We start from the raw sequence: 27,670 nt of genomic DNA, 5'->3' as shown, positions 1-27,670 counted from the left end.
TCACCACCCAGGAATTAATGACAGAGGAAACAAATTATGTAAGTGACCCTCTATAAGCACAGAATTAACAAATGCATTTAGTATTTAACACAACAAAACATTTTCTACACCTCCTTAATCCTTTATATTTACTTTATACTAAAAGCAACCTCATAACTGCATTATCTACACATAATGATTTGATATTTTTCAGACTCAGATCGAAGCTTCAGATCTGCTCTCCAGGAACAGCCAACAATTTTAGATTTAGACTTCAACAGAGATTTAAATTTTCTATCAGATGGTAGGCTTAAGAAGTCTGAACTACAATTAGTCATAGATCCTCCATAACCAGCAACTTATACTAGCACATCAATTTTAATATAATGTGAAGTGGAATCTGCTCTCTCTCAAAGCTACTGAGCCACCACAAGACTACTTGGGCTATGTTTTCAACTACATGAGCTTGTAAAGTGCAGTTAAAAAGCATGTACTTAATGTAGTCTACTAACACAAGTAACTGCATTCTGTTATTGCTGTTATTTTTGAATATGACTTACTATTATAAAAATATTCAATAAACAAAAATATGATACTTGACTCTTTGATGAGGTAACCATTTTTTTAATGCTCCAACTTTCAAAACTACTAAGTTTCTGAACGCACCTAAATATTACACCATGTCTACTGTACATTCTTAAACATTGATTTTTTTTTTGGCCTTGACAGAGCAGCAAAATCCTCCACTTCAGGATTTAAAAAAAATAAGGTATGTATTGTTGGCATGCCTAATTCAAATACTATTAAAAATATTTGCTTACAAAACTAGTTTTTTGTTCGATATAGTGCAATAAATAAATATTTGTTTATTTCTATAGAGATTTATGTTCACAGTAATGACACGGTCCTATTTTTTTATAAAGAACTGCAACACGTAATATCAGAAATTTTGCACATAGACACGAGCTTTTATTTCTTTCTCAATTTCCTAATTACCTTTTCCATTTAAACTTTTTTTGCATTATGCTGAAGTGTTGGCATGATGGTTGCCCTTACCAAGTATTAAACATAACAGTGTATTTGCATTTAGAAAGGTGTCAGCTCTTAAGAGACACATTTCAACTCATACATATACATTACCTCCAGGTGTTACTGTGTACTCCCTCAATTCAAAAGGAATATCTAAAGCTATAAATGTTCAGGTGTTATAAAAGTCAGTGACTGAATTTGCAAAGAAAAGGAACAGAAAATGGATGGATTTTATTGAAAGCTTTTCTATTTACATTGTACTCTATTGATCTTGCTTTTACTTTCATGGAAGCAAAAGTGCATCTGACTATTTTTATCAGTTTGAACAAATCACAAGTCCAATGCCAACAATTGTGCTGAGCCTAGCTAATCATGTTTAACTAGTTTATATATAGTTGTCTGCATTATCATTGACTGGAATTATATGAAATGCTTTATGGTTCCACCGGCAGAATAAATTCACAGTTTGTTAAAACAGACAATAACATTGCAACAAACAGATTTTAAATTTTTCTATTGTGCTCCTTAGGAAAGGCTATAACATCTTGTGTATTTGGTTCATAAATGTTTGATATGTATAAATAAATACTACAATTAAGAAAACTTAATCAAATAAGGGAACCTTACTTGTATCGAAGGAAGAGCCACTGACAGAACCATAGTCCCACTAATACCATCCCGTTGATTTCTGATACAGAAAAAGCCCATTCAACACGGTCAATATAGTCAAAAAATTTATCAGGCAGGGGTGGGCTGGCATCTTTTGATGGGACCCTCTCATGCACCACAGTGATCATAACTGTTGTAAGTACAAGATTAAAGAGAGCGTAAACAAAGGCAATGCCCGTTTTCCACCATTCCAAAGGCAAACGGTTTTTTGGTTCTGGCACAGAAATTTTGATGTAGTCCTGCTGCTTCCTGGTACCTTTCCTTAACCCATTAGGCAAGGTGCTTTGTTTAGTTTGGTTACAGTTTCCATGGTCATTAACTGCAGAGGCAATAACAGTCCTTGTAAAACCATTGGAGAGAGTGCTATGCTCTGCTTCCATGTGTACATCTAGCTGTGTGTCGACAGAATCCACCTCTCGGAGCAACTTTGGTGAATCCATCCTGCCCTTAAAGGTCTGAATGTACAAGGTAAAAGAAGTTTCTTGAAGGATCCTTGAAAGAATACCAATGAAGGCCTTGTTTTCTGATCACAACACTTTCACTTCCCTGCAAATGCATAGAAAATGTCAATTAGACATAGATCACAAAAAAAAAAAAAACATATCATAGAACAGAAGTTCTCAAATTCAGTCCTGGTGGCTTGCTATGGTTGCAGGTTTCCATCCCAACCACCTTCTGCTATTAGCTAGATTCCAAACCTTAGTTAAGGAAGCTGTTGATTTCCAGCTTCAATGTTTTGGTACCATTCCAAAGTTACAAAAATGTGTTTGCTTGGTTTTTATTGTAATAAAGCAAGCATTTACAGTATGTATGTTACATGGTGATAATTTAGTGTTATTGTCAGAGAATTTCATTATCATGAATTTCATTTAACTTTTCCAGGTTGTTCAGGTTAAGCTGTCTTTTACTAACAAGCATACAACTGGGTCTAATGCTCAATTAGATTAAACCTTTCAGAATTCTAAGTCATTCACCCTGGTGTATACTCTACTCATTGTTAATTGTCATTTTTAATGTTCAATCAAAAGAGCAAATGAAAAAGAAAAATAGGAAAATGAAAAAAGTGTCAGTCAAGAATTTAAGACAAAAAATACAAATACAAATATTTATTAATTTCTTATAAATCTTATACTACTGTATTTGTTATGAATGCAAAATAACACAAAATTAAAAAGTCCAGTTAATTAAGCAGTGAGATCATTTACAGTTTAAATAACTCGCCGAGTGTAAAACTGGTGGGAACAAAAACCTGAAGCTATAGGGGTCTCCTAGGACTGAATCTTAGAAACTCTACCATATAGAATACATGACCATCAAAGAATGTAATAATAATAATAATAATTAATAATTGTAATGATTTGTTTGGTAAATATCCCCGTCTATGATTTACTTTTGGTGGGTAATTTGTATACTCCTTCCATGTCTGCATGAGAGTTTTCACCACACTTTCGTCCTTGGGGGATTTGGCTCAATATGGGTGAAAGTGTGGGTATGTACATAAAGGAAATCTGTGCTCAAGCCATCCAGGACTTGTTACCGACATCTGATATTGCTCGAAAAAACTTTAGTCCCCAGTGACAATGAACTGGAATGAAGTGAGTCTCAGAATATTATGTGATGCTCTGCTATTTTTGATCACTCATTTGCTCAGTCCTATTGCTCACACTAAATGGCAAAAGATGCAAGAACTGCACTATAAATAAAACTGAAGTTTACCAATGTCTCTAATTCTGCAGACATTTGAAGAAAGTTTGCACTTTTCCTTTTGTTCTCATGAACTTCTGCAGATGCAGATGCACAGTGGAATCCATTATTACAGGCTGCATCAAACCTACTTGGCTCATGAGCGTGAAACACTGCACAGGGTAATGAAAATAGCACAAAAATCATTTGCACCCAGCTTTCTTCTCTTTATACAACACTTGCTTCCTTAAAAAGAAAAACAGTGTAAATAAAGACCTCAGCCATCCTGCTCAGCTACTTTTCTTACTCCTTCCTTCTCTCAAATGACACAAGGCCATTGGCACCAGCAAATTCGGGGACAGTTTCTATCTATAAATCATACAGTTACTGAAGAGCCAACCAACCATAATAAAAAATATTGTATTATAATAATCACTGTATATACAGGCAGGTTTCAGGTTATGGCAGTCCCCAATTACAGCAAATGGACCTTTTCTTTTCAATGGAATTTCAAGTAATTTTTATTAGCAACTTTTGATTTTTATTCATTAATAAAGTAAAATGGTTTTGATGTGGACAAATAAGTAGCACGCACAACAAATTATGAGAAATATTGCTGCACATTATAAACTTTCACAACATTTTCAATATTTTTGTGCCTTCGTGCACATCTGTCACTAAATGTTTACAGCAACATGCTTAGGTAAGCAGCTTGACTGGCTGTAGGCTACTTAGTTGAGTGGCAGAAACCCCTACTTGTAATACCCAGCATCCAAAATACAAATCTCTGCCATGCAGTCTCAAGGAGTATAGGTGTGGTAAAAGGGAACACTCTAAGTGATCCTTCAGCAAAGTATGACTTGAATACACACACACACACACACACACACACACTGTATATATACATACAAATACACTACCTGCACACAGTATATAGCATATTAATGTAAAATTGTAAGCTACACATACAAATACACTAGCTGCACACAGTATATAGCATATTAATGTAAAATTGTATGCCATGTATTCTTTGTGTGAGTGTGTGTGTGTGTGTGTGTGTGTATTTTTGTTGGGGATGTATTGTCACATCTTCTAAGGAAACATACAAGTAAGAATTTCATTGTATTACATAAGCATGACAATAAACTTGAATTTGAGAAAGTGAATAAATAAACTACAGTATTGACAATACATGATCAGATGCATCAGATAATTCAAAGAAACCATAAAATATGTCTTCTAATGCTAGGCACAGGATCTACCAATGAAAATAATTTAAGATCCAAAGAGTATTATTAAGGTTTAGTCGGAAGGTACAGTTTAAACTATGGACACTAAAGTCTAAGACTTAAAAATGTTTCAAGGTACAAAGAAATCATCTCTGAAACCTGATCACAAATGCTTCTCCAGTTAGGCAGGTCACATTAGATGATTTGTAGATAATATAGAATAGAGACTCCAGATACATACTATTGCACTATAACCCAGAAGCTGCAGGATTAATCTTCAGATCCGACTCATTGTATGGACCAGAACACATCATTTAATCTGTCTCTCCTCCAATTACAAACAACGTATGTAAACAGTTTAACTACTGCATATTTGTACATTTTCAAAGCATCTTCAGATACAGTAGTTTTGTCCATGAAAAACAGCTATAAACAATGAAAGTTGTGAAACTGATGCTATGGTTGAATACGAATAGATAAAATATCCTAATTGCTCTCTGTTGGAATTAAAGATGTACAGACCTGGGGATTCTAAAAGTGAAGGAAAAAAGAGTGGATGTGAGCAAGAGTATACCCTATATTCTGGAAGCCTGTTTAGCAAGGAAAGTAAGTGAGAAGCATTAACAAAAGAGGAACCTTAAAGATGTGTATATTGCATGTCAGTTATGACTTTATAAGTCATTAATAAAGATACAATTACATACATTGCAGGCTTTAAAGTCTATCAGCGCAGAACTCCAACAGTAATATAATATGATAAGGTAAATAAATCCAGTGAAAAACAGATGAACACATAATATAGCAGTCTGATTAGGAATATCAACCATTCATTCTTTTTTGTAATGCAGGAATAAGAATGCATGAAGGTGTCCTCTGAATTCGTTGCCTTGACATACGCTATAGTTTCCTTTATGGACTAACTAGTAAAATTCTGACAAGCATACTGTGTTTATGTTTTCATTGCACTACATGTCAGACAACACAGAAACTGGAGCATTTTGCCATTCCTGTTTAAATTTGATCACATCCTATTAATAAAGTGTGGCAATGTAAAAATGATAGTAATTTCTTAACCAAATTACCTAATCTTTCATGAATCAAATAAAACATATAGACACATTTGTACAAAGAAGTTCCATTCTTATAAAAGTTTAGTGATATGTACATAGACTAAAGGCTTCTTCACATGAGGTATTACAGATAAGGATTATATCACATATTTGAGGAACTGCTTTTTTCAGTTCTTGAGTAAATACCTTTTATATATTTACAGTATATGAACTTCTGCTACCCTGAATTTGACAAAGTGGGTTTAATTATGTTATATTTAATTCATAATTATTTTTATATGAGTTATTCACACGGGCGGCACGGTGGCGCAGTGGTAGCGCTGCTGCCTCGCAGTAAGGAGACCTGGGTTCGCCTCCCGGGTCCTCCCTGTGTGGAATTTGCATGTTCTCCCCGTGTCTGCATGGGTTTCCTCTGGGCACTCCAGTTTCCTCCCACAGTCTTGCAGGTTAGGTGGATTGGTGATTCTAAATTGGCCCTAGTGTGTGCTTGGTGTGTTTGTGTGTGTCCTGTGGTGGGTTGGCACCCTGCCCAGGATTGGTTCCTGCCTTGTGCCCTGTGTTGGCTGGGATTGGCTCCAGCAGACCTCCGTGACCCTGTGTTCGGATTCAGCGGGCTGGAAAATGGATGGATGGATGGATGGAGTTATTCACACAATAAGAGTGTTTATAGTGATTTGCTGCAATGAAAACAAAGGCTAATAAATGATGGCAATTGTTGTACTGAAAAGTGACTGTAGCTGAAATTTCCCTTTTGAAGGTTACATGTTTTTATATGAATTATTTGCTCACTTCCATGCTTATCAAGACAGATTACTCCCATATTAAGCTGTCTACAGATATAGTATATCTTCTCTAGCATGCTCATGTTTCTCTCTATGGAGAGCTGAAAAAAAAAAAAAAGCTAGTAGCAACAGGCGCAACCCAGACTAATACTTGACATTGTTTTCAGTTACCCTAAACATTCAATCTAGCAGTGGTTTGTGCAGAACATACATTTAGAGCTTCAAGGTAAACAACTGACCTGAGCAGGCATGGACTACAGCCATCAACAACAAATTCATTCCACTGCTTGCTCTCTGGCAGAGAGTGGAACCCAATTTCAAATCCAGGAGGGAAACAGCTCAGGAAAGAGCTGGGGCCTCATGTATAACGCCGTGCGTAGAATTCACACTATAATATGGCGTAAGCACAAAAGCGGGAATGTGCATACGCACAGAAAAATCCAGATCAAGAATCTGTGCGTACGCAAACTTTCACGTTCTTCCACTACATAAATCCCAATCAGCGTGAAAAGTAACGCACATGCACGCGCCTTCTGTCTCGCCCCAACTCCTCCCAGAATTATGCCTCTTTGAATATGCAAATGGATATAAATAGCCTTCTGTGAAAAGACAATGGGAAAAGCATGGGGGAAAATATAAGAATTTCAGCGAATACCAAGTGGAGGCAAAGGAAAAACGTACTATTTGTTGGTTTAAACAGTGGTATAATCAACAAAAGAAAGTTGATCGAGTGACATAGTGTCAGAGAAACTCGAAAGCTCAAGTTCACAAAGTCGCACAGTGCCCGAAATAAAAAAGAAGTTGTCACATATCAAAGTCAGTGTGAAAAGGTGACGTGTAGCGGACCGTCTGAGTGACATATGAAAGTTTATTAGGGTACAGAGAAAAAAAATTGGCACACAGTGGGGAAAAAAGCACGAAATGTCAACTTTAATCTCGAAATTTCCACATTAATCACGTAGTTTATTTTGTCATTAAAGTAGAATATCATAAATTTCATCTTAAAATTGTTTATTTTACTAGTTTCTCAAATCCCATCGTAACTAAAGTAGCACGTTAAATGCTTTGTTCTGTGTTTGATCTTCTATGTGCTCTATGTGTGTGAATCACTATGTGCTTCTGTTCTTTCTCTTTCTCCGACAGAACACAGAATCCATTACATTCGTGATATTACAGCTCTCTGAATAATTAAAATACTGAGATGTATACGTGATATCTTTTTCATGATGATAGAAATAAAAGCATGTTATTAAACATGGGAACACAGTGATTGTTCATATCTCAGGCAAGAGGCTTGCTGCGCCATGCGCGACCTTTGATAAAATAATTTATTACAGAAGTACTGTCTCTTTCAAAAGTACTAACCTCCAATTCCTGTCCTTACTTTTCTTTCTCCAAATACCCAATCGCCACACAATCAGCTCTGTAATAGACGTTAAGCCATCTGTAAGCTTAGAATGCCGATTCTTCAAAACTTTTAAGGAACATCGAAATATCTTCGTAGTACATGTTTAATTATTCTATCCGTCTAACCTTCCAGTGTCGCGTCAGCACCAGCAATAATACAGCACAAGGCAGGAGCTATCCGTGAACTAGCTAGCGCTGCGGCACCGTGTCCTCACATGTTTAATTATTAACAATACTGATTATTTAAATGAAGTTTTATCTGTATACTATAAGCAACATATTTTGCTGCATTTCATCTTAAAAATGATATCGTCATCATACGCGCTTTATAAAGTGGCGCAAGTTGTGCAATATTATAACTGTAGTGCAAGTTTACAGTGGGGTAATTGTACTTATAAGTACAAACAGTTCTACAAGGAGCACTTGATTGAGTGCGTTTATAGTTCTTGGGATGAAACTATTTCTGAAACGCGAGGTCCGTACAGGAAAGGCTTTGACGCGTTTTGCCGTGGTGGAGGTAGTGTGTGCTTGAAACTGTATACCTATAATTCTCTTTCCGATAAGCTGCTGCTGTGATTCCCCACTCAGATACAGTGATATAAATACTCCGAGTGGTGCAGTGAGAGTAATATGGAAAAAGATGATCCGCTGTGGCAACCCTTAACGGGAGCAGCTGAAAGAAGAACAAGATTCAGTGAGAGTAACAACGCTAAAGCAGTTATGGTATTTGGAATACTATGGCTATTCCCTGGACCATTATACTGCTACAGGTTAATTACAATCAGATGCATTACACTAATAAACAATATGCAGTTAATTTTAGTGTATTTATAAAGCCGCGTCAGGAATGTGGGGCTAAGAAAGAAAGGGTAACCACACAGGAACAGTAGCACTGCTTTGACGCTGGGTGCCGCCAGTCTGCAAAACTGAGCGGAGAAATTGCGTACGCCAGGGTATGAGGTACCGTGGAAATGTACGTAGCTTTACGGCAAGTTTAGGTTTTATACATCGCGATTTGAGCGTGGAAACGTTCGTACGCAACATTTCTGTGCGTATGCACCGTTTATACATGAGGCCCCTGGTCATCTGAAAAAACCCAGATTTAAAACAACTCTTTTGCTACGAATAATTATTAGTGCACAATTTTAACTCACTGAGCACAAAATGTAACACCTTTTGTGTTTGGGACTTTTAACAGATTTAGGTGGTGTCATAATACTTTTGTTGAATTTATATTTGTTTCACAGAATTTTAGGAGATCACAGTACAAAATGAAAGAGCAGCAGTGTCCACACTAACACAATCGGACTTTAAGAGTGGGTATGGATCAGGTGGTCATGTAAATGCAAGTTTTGAGATTTAGTAACATTAAATAGGATACGACTTAGATCTGCCCATTGTGCCAGTTGTGTTGTCTTATACATAATCCACTGATAAATTATATTAAATAAGCAAAACAACTTACTACTAAATAACAGGGATGTGCTCAATGGGGTGGCTACAGTAGCTCATGCCCCATCCCTTTCCCTTCATTGGCTTAAGTGCCCTATTCTCCTGTTAATACCTAAACAATCACTTTCAAGGTGACATGAAAACATTCTTTTAGTTGTAAGAAACACAAAAAAGCTGATGAGCAAGGTGCCTTTTTTGATAAAGCTAGGTAGATTACAATTTACAATCCCATATGGAAATAAGGTATGGTCTATGATAATTATTGCCATTAATTCCACAAAAAATGTATAATAAAATATTTGTGTGGTAGTTGTGTTGGTCTGTATGACTTTATATGTAATTTCTGCACACAAGCCATACTGTTATAAGCTGCTGCTTGTTATGGTTATCAGCAGCTTCCCACTTTCAAAAAATATTAGAGGTTTAAAAAATAACTGAGCACTGCAACCAAGCAAAAATTGTGAAACCGCAGGCATCTGTGAGACCATGTCTCCACAGTGTATCTGCTCACTTTAAGAGTAATAGAGGAAGACTGAGTTTGGTTTGGGTTTCAGATTTGGCAGTAAATGCAGGTCTGTGACGTTGGTTTTACTCACAGAGCTGAAAGTACTTTTCATTGAATAAAGAATGACGATATATACTACCAGATGATCAGTTCTATTGCTTTGCTGAATATCAGATACACAACAGGGCCCTTTATGAAGGAAAGAAAAAAATTTGATTTGATATGATGTGAATTCTTGCTGAAAATGTCCATTTGGTATGTTTGTAAGTAAAAGAATTCTTTCATCTTCTCTTTTATCCTTTTACAATGCGTTACATTAGGGAAATAAAGTATGTGTAATAGAGGGGCTTCATGTCCTTTCTGATAATCTAATATAATCAGCAATCATGGACAAATATGGGACAAATGGACATGTTCCCTGTGTTGGGGAGGTGTATGAGAAGATTAGTTAAAGATTGTTTAAACTAAGGTATGGGGGGACTGGGAGTTTAGGACAGGGCAGGTTTAGAACTGTAAATGAAGGAACAAACAGTAGTGTAAAAATAAAACTACATCTTCTTCTTCTTTTGGCTGCTCCCGTTAGGGGTTGCCACAGCGGATCATTTTCTTCCAAATCTTTCTGTCCTTTGCATCTTGTTCTGTTACACCCCTCACCTGCATGTCTTCTCTCACCACATCCATAAACCTTCTCTCAGGCCTTCCTCTTTTTCTCTTCCCTGGCAGCTCTATCCTTAGCATCCTTCTCCCAATATACTCGGCATCTCTCCTCTGCTCATGTCCAAACCAACACAATCTCGCCTCTCTGACTTTGTCTCCCAACCATCCAACTTGAGCTGACCTTCTAATGTACTCATTTCTAATCCTATCCATCCTTGTCACACCCAATGCAAATCTTAGCATCTTTAACTCTGCTACCTCCAGCTCTGTCTCCTGCTTTCTGGTCAGTTTTACCTCAAAAATAAAACTACATAGTAATGTAAATTCTAGCCTAACATTTAAATGCAAATCTAAAATGATTAATGCATTAAAAATAGCTTGGTATAATGTTAGAGGTATCAAAAATAAAACAAGTGAGTTGGACTTGTATGTAGTGGAGCATAATTATGATATTATAGCAATAACAGAAACCTGGATAAATAACAAAGATGTGGATGAGTATACATCTGTCTTTTAGGAAGACAGAACAGAAAAAGAGGTGGGATTGAGCCCCATCTTAGTGAAGATACGTGGCTTCGTCTGGAAAGCTTTAGGGAAAGAGGCCTTATTTTAGGAGTGTGTTATAGACTGTCTAATGCAGACAATAATTTCAATACACATCTTTTTGGTAATATTAAAAATGCAAGTTTACAGGGGGATATTATAGTCACGGGGATATTAACTACCCAAATAGCAAAGCTAAGGAGCAGGACTTTTTAGTAATCAGTGCCATTTTTTAGCAGAGTATGTTAAAGCACCAATGCAGTGTGAAACCTGTCTGGATTTAGTATTTTGTAATAATAAGGATAGCACTGAGATTGTACAGTAGAGGTGATTGAACCAGTAGGTCAAGTGGCCATAATATAACATAGTTCTCTGTGTTCTGGAAGAGTTTGGATGCTAAGAATAAAACAGTTAAGTTTAACTTTGGTAGGGCAAATTTTGAACAGATGCAGCAAAGTCTAAGGTGGATAGATTGGGATAAGCAGTTAAGGAGCAGTGGAACAGGTTTAAAAACATTTCACATACAGTAGACCCCGCGAAGTTGGGGTTCAGGGTTCGTGGACTCAGTCGTTCGCGGATTTTTCCTTAGAACCTAACTATTAATTGTTAGCGGAAAGCGCATATACACTCCGCAATTTTTTATGGCTTTTTTCGTGGCAATACTGTGCTGTAGGGAGAACAGGAAGCAACTGCTGAGGGAAACACGGTTTGGGATGGTGAAAGTAGCCAATCCGAGAGCGTTATTCATTTCTCCTTGCTGCTGATTGACTGCTGCCCTGTGACGTGTCTCCAGCTGAGTGTCCTTGTGCTTTCCTTTTTGTTATTGTATTCATTTCGTTATTCTTAAACGCACAAGATGTCGGCAAAACGCCCTGCACCTTCTAAGGCTTCTTGCACTGAGCCTAAGTGCCAGAAGAAGTTTAAAACACTCCAGGAGAAGGTTGAACTACTGGATTTGCTCGGGGAACTAAAAATTTATGCTGCAGTAGCGCGCCACTATGGCATTAATGGAAGCACCGCATGCTGCATAAAGAACGAAGCAGCGATCTGGAGTACTGTATCTGTAAGTTTCTGTGATAATGCCAAAAAGGTAACGACCGTAAGGAATAAAAATATCATCAGGATGGAATCTGCCTTGGCATTGTGGATCACCGACTGCAGGAAGATGAACATCCCCTTGGCCGGTAACATCATCCATGAAAAAGCACGGAAATTGTACAAGCATTTCGCGATAGGAGACAATGTAGCAACTTCCCATCACAATGTTCCTGAAACCTATAAAGAAAAGCCAGCACGAAACCCCACCAGAAGAAGACCCGTCCAAAGATATGACTCCTTTTGAAGCGCCTGAAGAAGAGGCGCCACCCGAGGAGTTTTAAATCCTCTGCATTGTACTGCACAGCTAATTCATTATCAATATCATTCATCACTGGTGAGTACCCGTACATTTTACTGTATTTTAATTAAATGAAATTATTATGTATTTACTCTACTTATAACAAAGAAAATGACAGCGCATACCAAAGAAAACGTGCTTGCATGAATTACAGTACGTATAGCGGTAACATCTGTATTTTACATTCTAGCACTGCGAGAGACATAGCAGTACAGTACTGTACAGTATACGGGTTTAACTTTACATTCTGTTTTTAGGTAATGCATTAAGGTAATTTTTTAGGTAATGTAATAATGTATTAAGCTGAGTTTGCAACGAAATTGAAGTGCTTTGGGACCATACTGTATTTAGGGTTTAAACTATAAAAATAGGCATTTAAAAGGCATTTTTTAACCACATCCAAAAGTCACGGCTTTTCACAGTTCGCGGGTGCTCTAGGAATGTAACCCCCGCAAATTTTGGGGATGTACTGTACTGTAAAATGCAGGATGCAATCTAAATTTTGAATTAGTAGAAAATTTTTAAAATCTCCACAGTGGGTTAATAAACAGTTGAAAAAGAAGCTACAAAGGGAAAAAAACAGCTGTATAATGTGTATAAGGCTAATAACTCCCATTCAAATTATAGAGTATATGAGAACATGACGGCAACCATTAAGAAGGATATCGGGGAGACTAAAAGGCAGTTAGAGAAGAATACAGCAGATAAGTCGAAAGATGACCCAAAGAGATTCTTTCACTAGTTTATGTGAATTTCCCATTGGGATTAATAAAGTATCTATCTATCTAGTATTAAAAGAACAGTCAAGGAGGAGGTGAAGAGCATAGGAATAGCAAAGTAAAGGAGAATTCAATAATACAGACAGTGAAATAACAGATGGCCTAAACTCACATTTTTCTGAGTTCTTCACATTTAAGGAACTGGATAACATTCTAGCAGTAAAAATGACTACTAAGGAGGTACACCGAGTGATTTGGGAACTGTAGAGTGAGAAGTACTGCTCAGATTAAATAGGCCTAAATGAAACAAATGATCAGGACCACATAATATTTACCCTGAAGTTAAGGAAATTTGTGAGTACATATATCAATCCTTGATGCATATTTTTAGGATGTACATTTGCAGTGGGGAAATTCAAAGAGTCTGGAAAATGGCATATATTATCCCTTTATATAAAATGGGCAGATCCATGAAACTATAGGCCAGTAGTCTTAACGTGCATCACAGGTAAATTCATAGAAGGAAGTGATAAGGATAAGATTGAGTAACACATGGCAAGAAAATGAGTTTTATGGAACAGTCAGCATAGGTGCAGACGAGGGAGATCATGTTTTACTAACATGCTGGAATTCTTTTAGGAACCAACAAAAGGCTATGATCTAAATCGAGCGTATGATATAATTTATTTCGATTTTCAGAAAACATTAGATAAGGTGCCACATGATTGGTTGGGCACCAACTAAAAGAAGTGGGAGTTCAGGGTGCTCAGTGCAGATGGGTCCAAAATTGGCTCAGACACAGGAAGCAGAGGGTTAAGGTGTGAGGAACCTTATCAGAATTGGTTGATGATTAGGTGGTGTTCCACAGGGGTAGGTGCTAGAGTCACTGCTATTTTTAATAAATATAAATGATTTGGATAGGAATATAAGTTACAAGCTAGTTAAGTTTGCAGATGATACTAAAATTGGCGGATTGGCAAATAATCTCAAATCCTTTGAATCATTACAGTGGGACATGGACAGCATACAGGCTTAGTCAGATTTGTGGAAGACGAAATTTAATGTAAGCAACATGTAATACTTTACATTAGGAAGTAAAAATGTTTGAATACACAATGGGAGGTCTGAAAATCCAAAGTACACCTTATAAGAAGGACTTATTAGTCATACTGGACTCAACACTATCAATTGCCAGACAGTGTTCAGAAACCATCAAGAAGGCTAACATCATGTTAGGTTATATAACATGATGTGTAGAGTACAAGTCCAATGAGGTTTTGCTCAAGTTTTATAAAGCATTGGTGAGGCCTCATCTGGAGTACTGCACACAGTTTTGGTCTACAAAAAGGACACATCAGCGCTAGAAAAGGTCCATAGATGAGCGACTTGGCTGATTCCAGGGCTACAGGGGATGAATTATGAGAAAAGATTAAATGAGCCGAACCTCTTCAGTTTAAGCCAAAGGACATTAAAAGGAGACATGATTGAAATGTTTAAAATTAGGAAGGGAATTTGTATAGTGGATCAAGACTGTTATTTTAAAATGACTTCAACAAGAAGACGGGGACATAGTTGGAACCTTGCTAAGGGTACATTTCACAGAAACATTAGGAAGTTTTTATTTTCATAGAGAAGCATAGACACATGGAAGACGTTATCAAGCAGTGTGGTAGACAGTAGGACTATTAGGGACTTTAAAAGCTAGAGTTGGTGTTATTTTAGAAGAATTAAGTGGATAGAATCAGCAAGTGTTGTTCGACTGAAATGCCTGTTCTTGTTTAGATTGTTCTAATATTTTTCTATTTTTTAAAAATTAAATTGTGTCTAAAGTTATATCCAAATGTCCTGTGAAATTAGAAACACTGAAACAAAAGTGGGCATTAATTTGTGTTAAGTATTAAAATGTACCAAATTCTGTCCCGTATAGTGCCACTTCTTCCCACGTCACTGATTAATAACTATAGAAGTCCAGTGCTGCGGACATTGATTCTACATCCAGGAAATTGATTAAGCAGATTTCAGAATGTTATGTTTACAAAGTTTAGAAGGTTTTGATCTCTGTAATATTATTCCCAAAATGAAAACATCCTATATAAGATGATTGTGACATCTATACTCAACTGCTGAGGGTAATAAAAATCATTCTGTTTGTATCTCACCGTACAGCAGGTGTGTCAAACTCAGATCCTATAAGGTGAAAGTGACTGCAGGTTTTTGTTCCATACATTTTTGTAATGCATAACTACAACTAAAGAAATATATTTCTTTTGCTCTTTAACTGGCCTCCTCTTTAAGATTCAGAGCTCTTCTTTTATAATAATAATAATAATTTTTTGCATTTATATAGCGCTTTTCTCACTACTCAAAGCACTTAGCAATTGCAGGTTAAGGGCCTTGCTTAAGGGCCCAACAGAGCAGAGTCCCTTTTGGCATTTACGGAATTCGAACCGGCAACCTTCCGATTGCCAGTGCAGATCCCTAGCCTCAGAGCCACCACTCCGCCTATCTTTAAACATCTATCCCCAGGTTCTCTGAATTAGTTACAGTTTCTAATTTAACAGCAAATTCCCGTTAATGAAACAAGTTATTTAATTCTGTGGGCTCTTGTTGCTCTCATTCTGCCATATTAGATATTTCTAAAACAGTTTTTCCTTTTTCTGAAATTACCTTCCAGAGGTGTTTTTCGCCACTCTATTATTGGGATAGGTATAATGGACAAAAAACTGCATTTAGCTGGGCATTCCTGGCTCTCTAAGCATCTCTTTGTTTGGCTGATGGTTAATAAAAAAAAATTCAGGAATCTGAACCATAAAAAGAAACATCAATTAAAATGAAGTAGTGGAAAAATGGTGTGGACAAGAAGTTAAATATTAAGTTTAATTAATTGTTTGTAGGATGCAAAAACATTATCAATGCACAAGTCTCTAAATGTTTTAATCCTAGACATCTTCTAAGCATTAAATACTTTGTATGTTTGAGAGGGTGGAAGAGTGGCTGTCATGCAGAGGTGCAACAGATAAGAACTTCTCTGTCTTAAAGTGCTTCCTACATTGGTTCCATATTCTGAGTTAACGGACGAAAAACAAATTAGTAGTCTATTGACAATAGTTTATATTTACTGGAGCACAGAGCAAAAAATATAAAGAAGTACTGCAAGATTTTGATTATATTGTAGACCAGGTTTGTACATGTTCAATTTGTGTTGATGTCCAGGTCTTTATGGCCTATACATTTGCCATCCAGTAATAAAATTGAATGTTAGGTAGTGCCACGCCCAATTCTACTTTAGGTCATTGTAGAGTCACACTTACGATGCATGGATGTTTCGAATTCCAAATAAATGAGGTTATTATTGAATCTAATTTCTTAACTTAATTAAGAAACGATTTCTTAATGTATATAGGGATGGTTTGAAACAAGAAAAAAAAACTTGGAGAAGGATGTTCGTCTTAACAGTGTTGATTCTCCCTGCTAATGTGAGATGTGAGGGTGGACTATCTATTTATATCTTTTAATTTTTTCCATGCAGAAAGCAAAATTTTGTTGAAAAACTGAAAACATTTAGGGAAAGGTCCCTGTAAGTGATGTAGATGGCCGTGTGGAGGCCACAGGGATGAAGAACAATGGCTGCAAATATAAAAACAAATTACAAAAAAAAGTACAGAAAAGTCTGCACAGAGTGAAGTTTTTTTCACATTTTGAATTTTTCCTCATTGACAATAAAAATATGTTTCTGTTTTTCTAGGATGGATACAGTTGTGTTTTCAATTCACAAAATGTGGACAGCATTCTCATTTTGTGCCTTTGTTTCTCAAGAATAGTTGAAAATGATTTCTATGATTAAATATTTACATAAACTGTGAACTGTCTATAAGTTAAAAAAAATATTTCCTGGCCCTACTTAATGGTTATATTTAATAAAAAATGTGAAGAAAACAAGAACACTTTTTACTTTACAGTGCATAGCCCACCACTTTAAAACCTTAAGGTCAGTTAACAAAAGGTCTTAAAAGCTAATGAGTTTAAGGTTGACTGTCTTCAATGAATGAGGATAACACTATCGGCAAATCAATCCATCAGTATGCCTTTGTGCAGTTGGCTGCTGTGATAGACGGCCGGTAGCTCAATCCGGCCAGGACGTCCCTGAAAGAGAAGAATGGAGGAAGGCAGCCTTTTCAAGGCACTGCCTCCCCCGGGACGCTAGGTGGCAGCTCCCCTGGGCTGCAACGGTTCCCCGGAATCCCTCAGGGCATCCTGGGACATGGAGTCCATTTCTTCAGCCCTGTTGGGTGCCGTGGGTGCCGCAAGGGGGGGCTCACAAAGAACCTGGGGACTCCTACTGTTACTACAACCTGGAAGTACTTCGGTGTCACGAGGACGGAAGCCCGCAGTACTTCCGGGCTACTTGAGGACGGATGATGTGGCGTTTGAACCGGAAGAAGAGAAGGAACACTTCCTTGTCATGGACTATTTAAAGGACTGGTGAAGACCCAGCAGGAGAGCTGGAGTTGGGCGGTAGAGTGACAGAGCTGCTGGGAGGAGTGTAGGATTGTTATATGGTTATTGATTATTTGTATTGATTATTATTGGAGAATTGTGGCGAGTGTGGTGCTTTGTGCACTGTATTTGAAGAAAAATATAAAAATTCTTCTTGGTGCTTTTACAAGTGTGTCTTGGACGTCTGTCTGGTGGGTTTCACGGGGCAACAGTGACCCCTAGCATCCACACTGCCTTTTCTTGATTACATCATGCTATAAGAAAAATATTTTTCAAGAATGGATACAAAAGTGAATTACTGCTTTGCAATGAAGCACATGAATTTTTATGTGAAAAGCATCAGTAGTAATACATAGCAATGCATATGCAAAGTGGTTACAAGGTTGTGATGTATCTGTTTAAACAAATATTGTATATGTTGGTCTTATGTGTTTTGGAGTCCAGTAAAGCACATGAAAAAGCTAACCGGAATCACATCTCAGCCTGCTTCCTTAAGGTCACATCAAGGGTCTGGTAAAATTGAGATTCTGCTCAAACAATGGTTAGATTCGACACTGCTATGATAAATGTCCACTTTGCCATTTTTTGTGTATACTTGGGGGTTCAGTATATTGAGCTGCTCCTCAAAGTCAAATTTACGTAATGAGACTGAAAAAATATATAGTGTTAAGAGCTGACAGCTTAATGACTGCTAATTTGTTTACTTAAAATAAGCCATGCTTGAACTGTTTCAAATTACTTAATTAGCTAAGCATGGAATACCTATATGTGTTCTTTATTGAAAGAAGCAGCTACAATACTGTAACACAGTGCTTTAAGAGCATTCCAAGTCATGACATTAGGTTAAGTACAAAATGACATACTCAGCAAGATCAGCAACATGGTGCACCTTTACAAGCAAGACCTCAGCCAAATCTGGATCCATTTACAATACTGTGTCCATTAATTTAATTTATATGCATTCTTTTTTTTTTTTTTTTTTTTTAACACTTTCAGTACACGTTATTTGCTTGCGGACACAAAAACAGAAAAACTGGACAAAAGCGCTACTTGCCTATCCAGGAAAATAGCAATCCATACTGGTCAGGTTAAATAGTGAATGAAGAGAATACATTAGTTTGAAGGATGAAAATATTAACAATTAATTCTTTTGTTATGAAATTTGTATTGAATTAAACCAAGACAAACATGAACAGTACTAACATTCAGAAATACGCAAGTAATAAGAAAACCCTTACCCTGTAAGAAAGCTGCAAAATGGCAGATAGGATTCTGTCTGGCCACAAAAGAGAGAGTGCATGACCAAGCTGACACAGAATAAATGAGTAGAAGAAGATAAGAGGCACTAGTTTAATGGATGAGATCTGATTTTGTAAGTTCTGGGTAATAGTGATCTGAAGTTTATATGGGCTGATGAAAGGCAACAAACAAAAGAAAGGGTAACTGAGAACATATCTTTCAATGATAGAAAATAAAGCTTGAATAGCAAAAATATTAGAACAAAAAAGATGCATCTACCCATTTTCCAATCTGATTAATCCAATTCAGGATTGTGATAAAAAGTATCGCAGAACAGATCTAATCAGAAAGAATTATACAATTCATTATACATATATTTTGTGTAAACATTTATTTCTAAAGTAAACTTTTACTTTGCAAAGAGAGAATCACTCATAACAAGCCAAAGTAGCTCAATAATAAAAATTACAATCAATGAACTGTAAAATTCTATGTAAAGCAGAGCAGTAGCTTGCGGCATGACAGGACATTACCAGCTGCAGTGCGCTTACACAGACAGGATGTGAGGTCAATTGAAGGTCATATGCTGGGAATGCCACAGAGCACTAGTGGATAACAGCATTGCCCTGATACAATGGTTTAGGTTCTCGCAAAGACTCTTAGGAAATGTAGTGTTTACAAATGTTTTTGTGGGAACAAGGGTGACCCAGAAGTGCTTTCTGGGAGGCTTTAGTTGCAAATGAAGTACCCTGGGAAATAGCTTTTAAAGGACTCCCAACTCCTCAGTTGGACAAGTATGAGACAGGAGAGAAGTAAAGACAAGAGTTCAACTAGTCAGGCGGAGGAGACTGATAAATTGGGAAAGGTAGGTAAGTGGGAGAGGTAGGAACGATCATTATAGCTGGCATTGTAATAGAGAAATGTCTTTCCATTTTTACTCTCCTTGTATGTTAGCTTTTTTGTTTACTACCCTAAGTTCTTGTCAATAAGCCGCGGCTTATCTAAGGAAAAAAGTTGTGAAAATGAAAAAATAGAATATCGGCTTATACATAAGTCCGGCTTATACATCCATCGCGGGGGTTGCGTTCCAGAGCCACCCGCGAAATAAGAATATCCGCGAAGTAGAAACCATATGTTTATATGGTTATTTTTATATTGTCATGCTTGGGTCACAGATTTGCGCAGAAACACAGGAGGTTGTAGAGAGACAGGAACGTTATTCAAACACTGCAAACAAACATTTGTCTCTTTTTCAAAAGTTTAAACTGTGCTCCATGACAAGACAGAGATGACAGTTCTGTCTCACAATTAAAAGAATGCAAACATATCTTCCTTTTCAAAGGAGTGCAAAGCAAGCAGTCAAAAAAAAAATCAATAGGGCTTTTTGGCTTTTAAGTATGCGAAGCACCGCCGGTACAAAGCTGTTGAAGGCGGCAGCTCACACCCCCTCTGTCAGGAGCAGGAAGAGAGAGGAAGAGAGAGAGAGAGAGAGATAGAGAGAGACAGATAAAAAAAATCAATACGTGCCCTTTGAGCTTTTAAGTATGCGAAGCTCCGTGCAGCATTTCTTTCAGGAAGCAGCTGCACACAGCCCCCCTGCTCACACCCCCCTACGTCAGCGCAAGAGAGAGAGAGAGAGAGAGAAAGTAAGCTGGATAGCTTCTCAGCCATCTGCCAATAGTGTCCCTTGTATGAAATCAACTGGGCAAACCAACTGAGGAAGCATGTACCAGAAATTAAAAGACCCATTGTCCGCAGAAATCCGCGATATATATTTAAATATGCTTACATATAAAATCACAATTTAAATGACCGCTACGCGCTCGTGTTGACTCGGCGACGCCCAGAGCAGAAAGAACGCGCTCCGGCCGCTCCAACCGCGCCATGCGGGGAGTGAGAGAGACGGCAATATCTCACACTCTCTCCCCCCTTAAAGAAATTAAATGGGCGCGAGTGAGACCACTGACCTCCCTCCCTTCTATTAGTTATAGGTTATAGTACGTTCGGCTTATCCATGAGTCCGGCTTATCTATGATACGATTTTATTTTAAAAATTCGTATGATTTTTGGTCTCCGGCTAATACATGAGTCCGGCTTATAGACAAGAACTTAGGGTAAATTACACTTTTCACCTTTTACTTGCTTGTACTGGTGTTTTTCTGGGTAAAAGTCCAAGCATGCTAAAAAACTTGTATTAACTTTTTCTTTTCATGTAAATCTGCAAAACTGACACAGCACTAATTATCAATCTTAAATTGCATATCCTCCAGAATCTTCAAAATAACATGTACAGTACCATTATATCCTAGTAATAGAGTTAAGAGTCCCATGAGGTACAACAGAATTAGCAATACGAATACATAAAGCAAATTAAAAAAAATATTAAAATTCAATAGCCAATACAATTGGATAACATTCAGAATATCTTCTCCTCACATTTTCATATTCTGTAACATGAACAAGACAAGGTTATACTGTATTTCAAAGAACACTTTACCTCGAGTTTTACCAGACATCATACAGGAAATCCAGATGCAAAACCTTTACCTAACAAAGAAATTAACACAAATCTCAATGTGAAGAGCCAGGGCATGCAGATATATCATAAGTACGGGAGTTTCCCTTTCACATCTGAAAAAAATAGATCTGCTCTGGTGAAGATTAACTTCTACTGTAAGTTTCCAGCCACGGCAGGAACATAGCACTGTAAAATAAATATTTATATAACATGCTGTGGTCCTTTATATGGCTTATGACAGCCTCTGCATGTCTCAGCACAAACTGGTGCTACCATCTTCACATATCTCTCCCAGCCTGATATATAATTTTAAAACATTCCCTTGCTCTGGAAATTTTTTGCTAAATCAATCATCGCAATGTGATTACAAGAAAAAAAACACTGAAGACATTTAACAAACAGAGTACTGTACTATAAAAATGTTTTTAAATGTTGACAGAATGGGTGTATTTTCTCCTGTTAATGTGAAAACTATAAAATAATTTTGACGTTTCAAAGTCATTGTCCATACTTGCCAACCATCCATATATTATGGGACACTGCAGAGGAAGAGCCTGTGCCAAAACGATTAAAAAAGGTAGGTGTCAGTTCAAATCAGGACACTACCCATTACAGGTCATACTCACACACAAACACTTCTGCATTTAAGACTTATTCCTTTATCACTCCTGCAAAGAGAAATGCTGAATTGTGTATTGGTTCAGGCAGACTTGCTTATGTGGTTTTTATATATAATCTTGTGTATTTTTGGTTATTTATTAATGGTCTTTTGATAATATTTTACTACTGTTACTAGCCTGTGGGAGACATGTACACATTACAAAAATTTTAATATGAACTTAAACTCAAATTGAATCATTATAGTGTTTGGACTTAACATAACCTCCCCAAAAAAACAAGCCAAAATTGTATTTTTTTCCCAAAAGAAAAAATGTTTATTACATGCTACAGAAACATGTAAATACCAAACTGTCAACATACATACAGTCGGAAAAGTATGTCTAGTGTCCACTACTGTATTGACACAGATTTACTACTTGTCCTTCATGTGCTTTTTTCAGTCTTGCAGTGCTGTATGCATCAGTTTCACTATCCATGTCAACAACTGATGACCATTCACACTGTCCCCACTATCACTTGATTCAAATAATGATTGCTTTGATTTGTTCTAAAACTGGCTTTACAGCTTTTTATTTACATGCCATTGTGTGTTTTGATTGATGGCTCCGTACTACTCTTGAATATTGATGAGTTATCACAGAGTGGCAAAACTCATAGAAATATTCATGTTTTTTTGTAGCATGATGTTATTTTTATGCCATTAGATAGCAAAAGAATACTGCCCTGAGCATTTTTCAGGCTTAACACTTGGATAACAACTTAAACCAAGAGACACTCAGGCATAGCCATTCTTAAATAGAATTCTTTGCCTGAGAGATTCATAGGGTTGACTCCAAGGAGGTTAACATGCACTAGAGTTCCCACAGAAAGCCTGTTATAAATGTACAACCGTGCTAATGTCAAAGAGGTACCTCTAATCATCAGCACCAGCCTCTGTACCACCATACTTCCTTTTCACAACCAAATCTTTAAAAAGTCAAAATTATTTTGTGCCTTTTGGTTTCCTTGCACTACTCTATATAAAACATTAAAACTCACTTTAACACAAAAGCATTTGTCAAAAGTCATTTTTAAACCTTTCCACAATTTTAAGAAATCAGCAAGTACAGATTTATTTTAATAATTGTACAGTATACTTCGAAATCAGACCCAATTGTTAGCCAAAAAACATAGAGTGGTTCCTAGTTTTCTTTGTACTTGGAACTGAATTCAAATTCTTGGGACAGTGTCTATAACTTTTCCACACCAAAAGATTTTGAGTTTGATTAACTTGTGCAACAAGCAAATGTAAATAACACCAATTTTTTTTTGTCAGACACTTCTTCTGTAATCCATAAAAAGACCTGAACAAATTCAATGAGAAAAATAAGTAATAACGCCAGACACTGCAAGATACTTTTTCAGGGAAGTTGCACTATAAGCCATGTTACTGACTCTTTCAAAAAGTCCATGACACTTTATGTGGATGTGATAACTACCTGAATGTTTTGTGCATTTTCTGGAACGATCCAATAACCAAAGCTGAGCTATTCAGATTTTATACTTTTCATTTAACGGAGAATCTAAAATGTTTCAAAATGTTAAAATAAAGTGGGTTGGTACTGTGAAGAAGTGGTTACAATTCCTGCCTTACCGATCCAGCATCCCAGGCTTGAATCCGAGGGTACTATACTGTCCAAACATTTAAAATTCCAACTATAAAACCAACTCAGTGTAAAATATACCTATTTTATACCAGATATAACTATACAGTAGGTCTTGATATTCATAAGAATATCAACACACACAGTTGTAATGAACTAAGAAATTGTACACAGATTATTTTCGAGCTTTCATCATAGGTAAGTCTAAATACATAGATTTGCACAAGTAAACCAATTTTTTTTTTAGTATTACTTTGCTTTTTAATACAATTTAACTTGCTCGCTATGACCACTCATTTAATAACCAAGTTCAAAGATTCTGCTTGTTTACTTGTCAATTTCAGCAGTCTCTTTATAACATTTGTAAAACCAATGCTTACATATTTCACTGTGCACTGCAAACCAAAATACTTAACTACTGTTACATTTTAATATGTATACCAAAAACTTTATGCATAGTAACTATATTACCCCTAAATGACTATGTGACCCACCCCAAGTATAATTTTTTCTTCAACAGGACTGAAAGACAGAGAAAGAAACAACGAAGCAAGCAATGCCCAATTAAAGAACATGAAATATCTAACAACCTTCACTATGCAGGTGCCTCTTCTGTGTTTCAGGAGCTGGTAATCCATCTTCTTGCTTGATGAAAGATGCGTTTTGAAATACTGATGCACTGAATTTTGGGCCAACAAAAATAGTTGGTCAAAAATATCAAACAAAAACACACATTCAAAAAGCTATGAATTGCTTCTAATGTAAATTTGATATGAGAATATTTTTCTGAATGTACACTAGAACAATAGAAGATCTAATGAAACAAAACATTTAGATGTGAGCCTGACCCATTGACTTGTAAAACTGGTTGGAATTAAAACCTATAGTTGCAGTGGTGCTCCAGGACTGAACTTGCTATGTATTATATCTGTTCTTTATTCACAAACAAATCACACTTGCACCAATTAACAGATTTCAACCGATCACATTTATTTTTTCTTTCTCCTACTTTCTTTCTTTACTTTAATTTGATATTTGTCCTGTAATAAATAGTATACTTGTATCAGGCTCAAAAAAATTTTCATTGTAACACTAAAAGAAAAAAAATGCATTGAAATATATTTTATATAAGAACATGCATTAAATTCAACAAACTAATACAACTGGCAAATAGGATAAAAACAAAGTATCACAGATTAAATGTAATTAAGAAGAAGCAGAACTTCGGCCACAACTACAGGTATGTGTACATTTCATTTACCAGGAATTACTTTCAGGATGGTAATTAGGCAACAAGAGCACACTGTGTAACACTGACTAAGAAAGATGACCTCCCACATATGCAGATGTTATTTCTGGTGAAACCAGTTCACTCCTCAATCAAACCTGTCTGATTTTTATTAAGTGACTAGTTGCCTTGGTGATTTTGCTGCCAACTAAAGAAGACTAGCTTGTCCCACGGTACTCTAATCCCTTTTTAAATAGCTCTGTTTAACTTGTGACTCAATGGATGTTTAAAAGATGTTACATATATTAAATACAAATAGAAAAGAAGATGATAATTACCGAGAGAGACAGAGAGAGAATTAGACTATTTCTAATATGTGGACTTCCATCAAAGAAACAAACAAGGAAAAAAAAAACAGAACAAATCCTCACAGTAACTGATTTTAAAAGTCTAAGAGATCTGAATAATGCTGGAGACATCTAAAATTGCCCAACCTGAGCACCCTTCATCACATACATAATAAACTAGTGTCTCAGAAAAAGAGTGGAAACTTAGAGTGGCATTATTACCAAATACAGTTTTGCAGGAGATACCTGGACATCATATCTTTTTTCTTATAATTTCTGCAGCAAGAAACAATGTCTCCTACCAGTCTTCTGTTTTCTAACTTCTTGCTTCAGTGCCTGAAGACTCAAGTCTAGATGTACAACATATGTAAAGTCCCTGTATCATATTTGTAATTAGTTTGCATCAATACATGTAGCTTATTCAAATTTTGAATTAAATATTATATGTGAGCATACACAAGCTTACACATACATATTGTCATAAAGAGGGTCCTATACTGTGGTTAGCCTCTAAATTTGAATAAAAGCATGGGGGTCAAATTTACAAAAATTATAATTTTTCTTAATAAATAGCTAAACACAAAGGTGGTTGGTGAATACAGGGAGAGTAACGCAGTAAACCCGACTTGTGTGCTCTTTTTGAACTTTAAACTCTTGCTCACAACTCCCTACTGCGTGCTAAGCTCAATACGATTTTGGGCTCAAAGCAGTCGTTTTCTCCATCCTAGGGTCACATTAAGCACAAGAAGGTGCCTTACTTCTGCTATGGCATGAAAGTGTGTGACACCACCGCCAGCACATGGTTTCCTCTTTCTTCTTGCAATCCTGCTTCTTAACATGTGACACATCAAAATAAATACCAAAATGCATATGAATGTATTTTTGTATACTGTTGCCATGAAAATATTAGAACCCTAAAATAGTAGTGGATAAAGTAACATTTGAAACATGAAAGGTTTCAGAAAACTCTATAATACATTAAAAACATTTCCTGGAATCTTGTATATTTAATGTTTAAACAGATTCTAAACTATAAGTCATATCTGTGCTTCTTCCACACACTCAGTGCAGCATGATTCCTGTAGAACACAACAGTAAAATGAAGCAGCCATTAACCAAGAAACCAATGTTGAACAAACTAGAAAACGATTTCAAAACTAGGTGCTAAACCTTAGAAACACACAGTATAGGAAGGCTAGATCTACTTTCTTGGGACAGATTGATACATGATGGCTTCTAACCACACAGTATTTTCTGATTTATTTTTGTTTAAGCAAATGGAAATTCTAGATGAGAATTACACACTCTGCTACAGATGCAACAGGGACCACAAAATTACAATTAACAAGTGATAGGATTCTGTCAAATGTTGGCATCTGATGAAACAAATTATTAGGCTGATATAGTGGAAGACCTATTTTACACTGACACATAATTGTGCCATGGTCACTTTCTCTCTTTTTAATTAACTTGATTGTGCTTTTGCAGGTTTTCAATTGTATGGGGATTTTTCAGACTTAAGTGACTTTCAGTAATTTTATTCTGGATTTATTTCACATTTTTCTTTGTCTTGTTCATATAGTGTTAGACCTTTCCAGAGAAAAATGTATTTAACTTACATGAAACACCTTATTTACACACAGATTAGGTGAATTTAAAAAAAAAGTGTTAAGAAATGATTTGTATTTCAAAAAAGGGAGCGAATATACATGAAATAATCACAGAGGTTTTTGACTTCTCAACGGTAACAATCTCAAGTAAATACATATGCCATACATACACAGTACATATACATACACACACACACACACATACATACATACAACAGGCACTTCTGTATTCCACCCTCACTAAGAAGAAAGGGCAGTGAAATTAAGTTAGCGAGAAGCAAGGCAGATGAAAAAGGGTCTTTCTTTGTGGTAATGTAACAACATTTATTTATATAGCACATTTTCATACAAATAATGTAGCTCAAAGTGCTTTAGTGTAGTGGGCAACTGAGTAAACCACCTCCCCAGAAAGACGGTTTCAATTTTTTTTAGCTAGGCCCAGAAGTGCAGCAGGTTTTTTTATTTTACCTTTGATTGGACTGTGTTCACAATTCTGTTTATCACACATTGTACATTCCTCCGGGGCCTCCGGTTTCCTTCCACAGTCCAAAGACATGCAGGTTAGGTGCACTGGCAATCCTAAATTGTCCCTAGTGTGTGCTTGGTGTGTGTGCATTTATGTGCCCTGCGGTGGGCTGGCGCCCTGCCCAGGGTTTCTTCCTGCCTTGCTGCCTGTGCTGGCTGGGATTGGCTCCAGCAGACCCCCGTGACCCTGTGTTAGGATATAGCGGGTTGGAAAATGACTGATACATTGTACACTGTAGTTACATCTGAAATAATGGAACCATTTATTAAACCTTCATGCCGCCTGTGTGTTGTCCTGGGTGCAATGGGCTACCACTAGAAC

The 27,670-nt window shown here is 36.6% G+C and overlaps 1 protein-coding gene across 2 annotated transcripts in view; it reads right to left on the bottom strand.

Moving 5' to 3' along the window:
- The window catches only part of sgms2a (sphingomyelin synthase 2a), a 109,121-nt gene that overhangs the window by 53,606 nt on the left and 27,845 nt on the right, over positions 1 to 27,670 (bottom strand). The window contains exon 2 of one of the 2 annotated variants that reach the window (XM_028805203.2): positions 1,636 to 2,223. The exons of the other annotated variant lie outside the window; for it this stretch is intronic. Coding sequence (XP_028661036.2) covers positions 1,636 to 2,117 — 482 coding nt within the window. The 5' untranslated portion in view covers positions 2,118 to 2,223. The remainder of the gene's footprint in view (positions 1 to 1,635; positions 2,224 to 27,670) is intronic. 2 annotated transcript variants of the gene reach the window in all.

Source organism: Erpetoichthys calabaricus, chromosome 7 (assembly GCF_900747795.2).
Source record: "Erpetoichthys calabaricus chromosome 7, fErpCal1.3, whole genome shotgun sequence".
Taxonomy (NCBI): domain Eukaryota; kingdom Metazoa; phylum Chordata; class Cladistia; order Polypteriformes; family Polypteridae; genus Erpetoichthys; species Erpetoichthys calabaricus.
The sequence above is the reverse complement of the archived record's forward strand: the minus strand, read 5'-3'. Positions and strand labels throughout refer to the sequence as shown.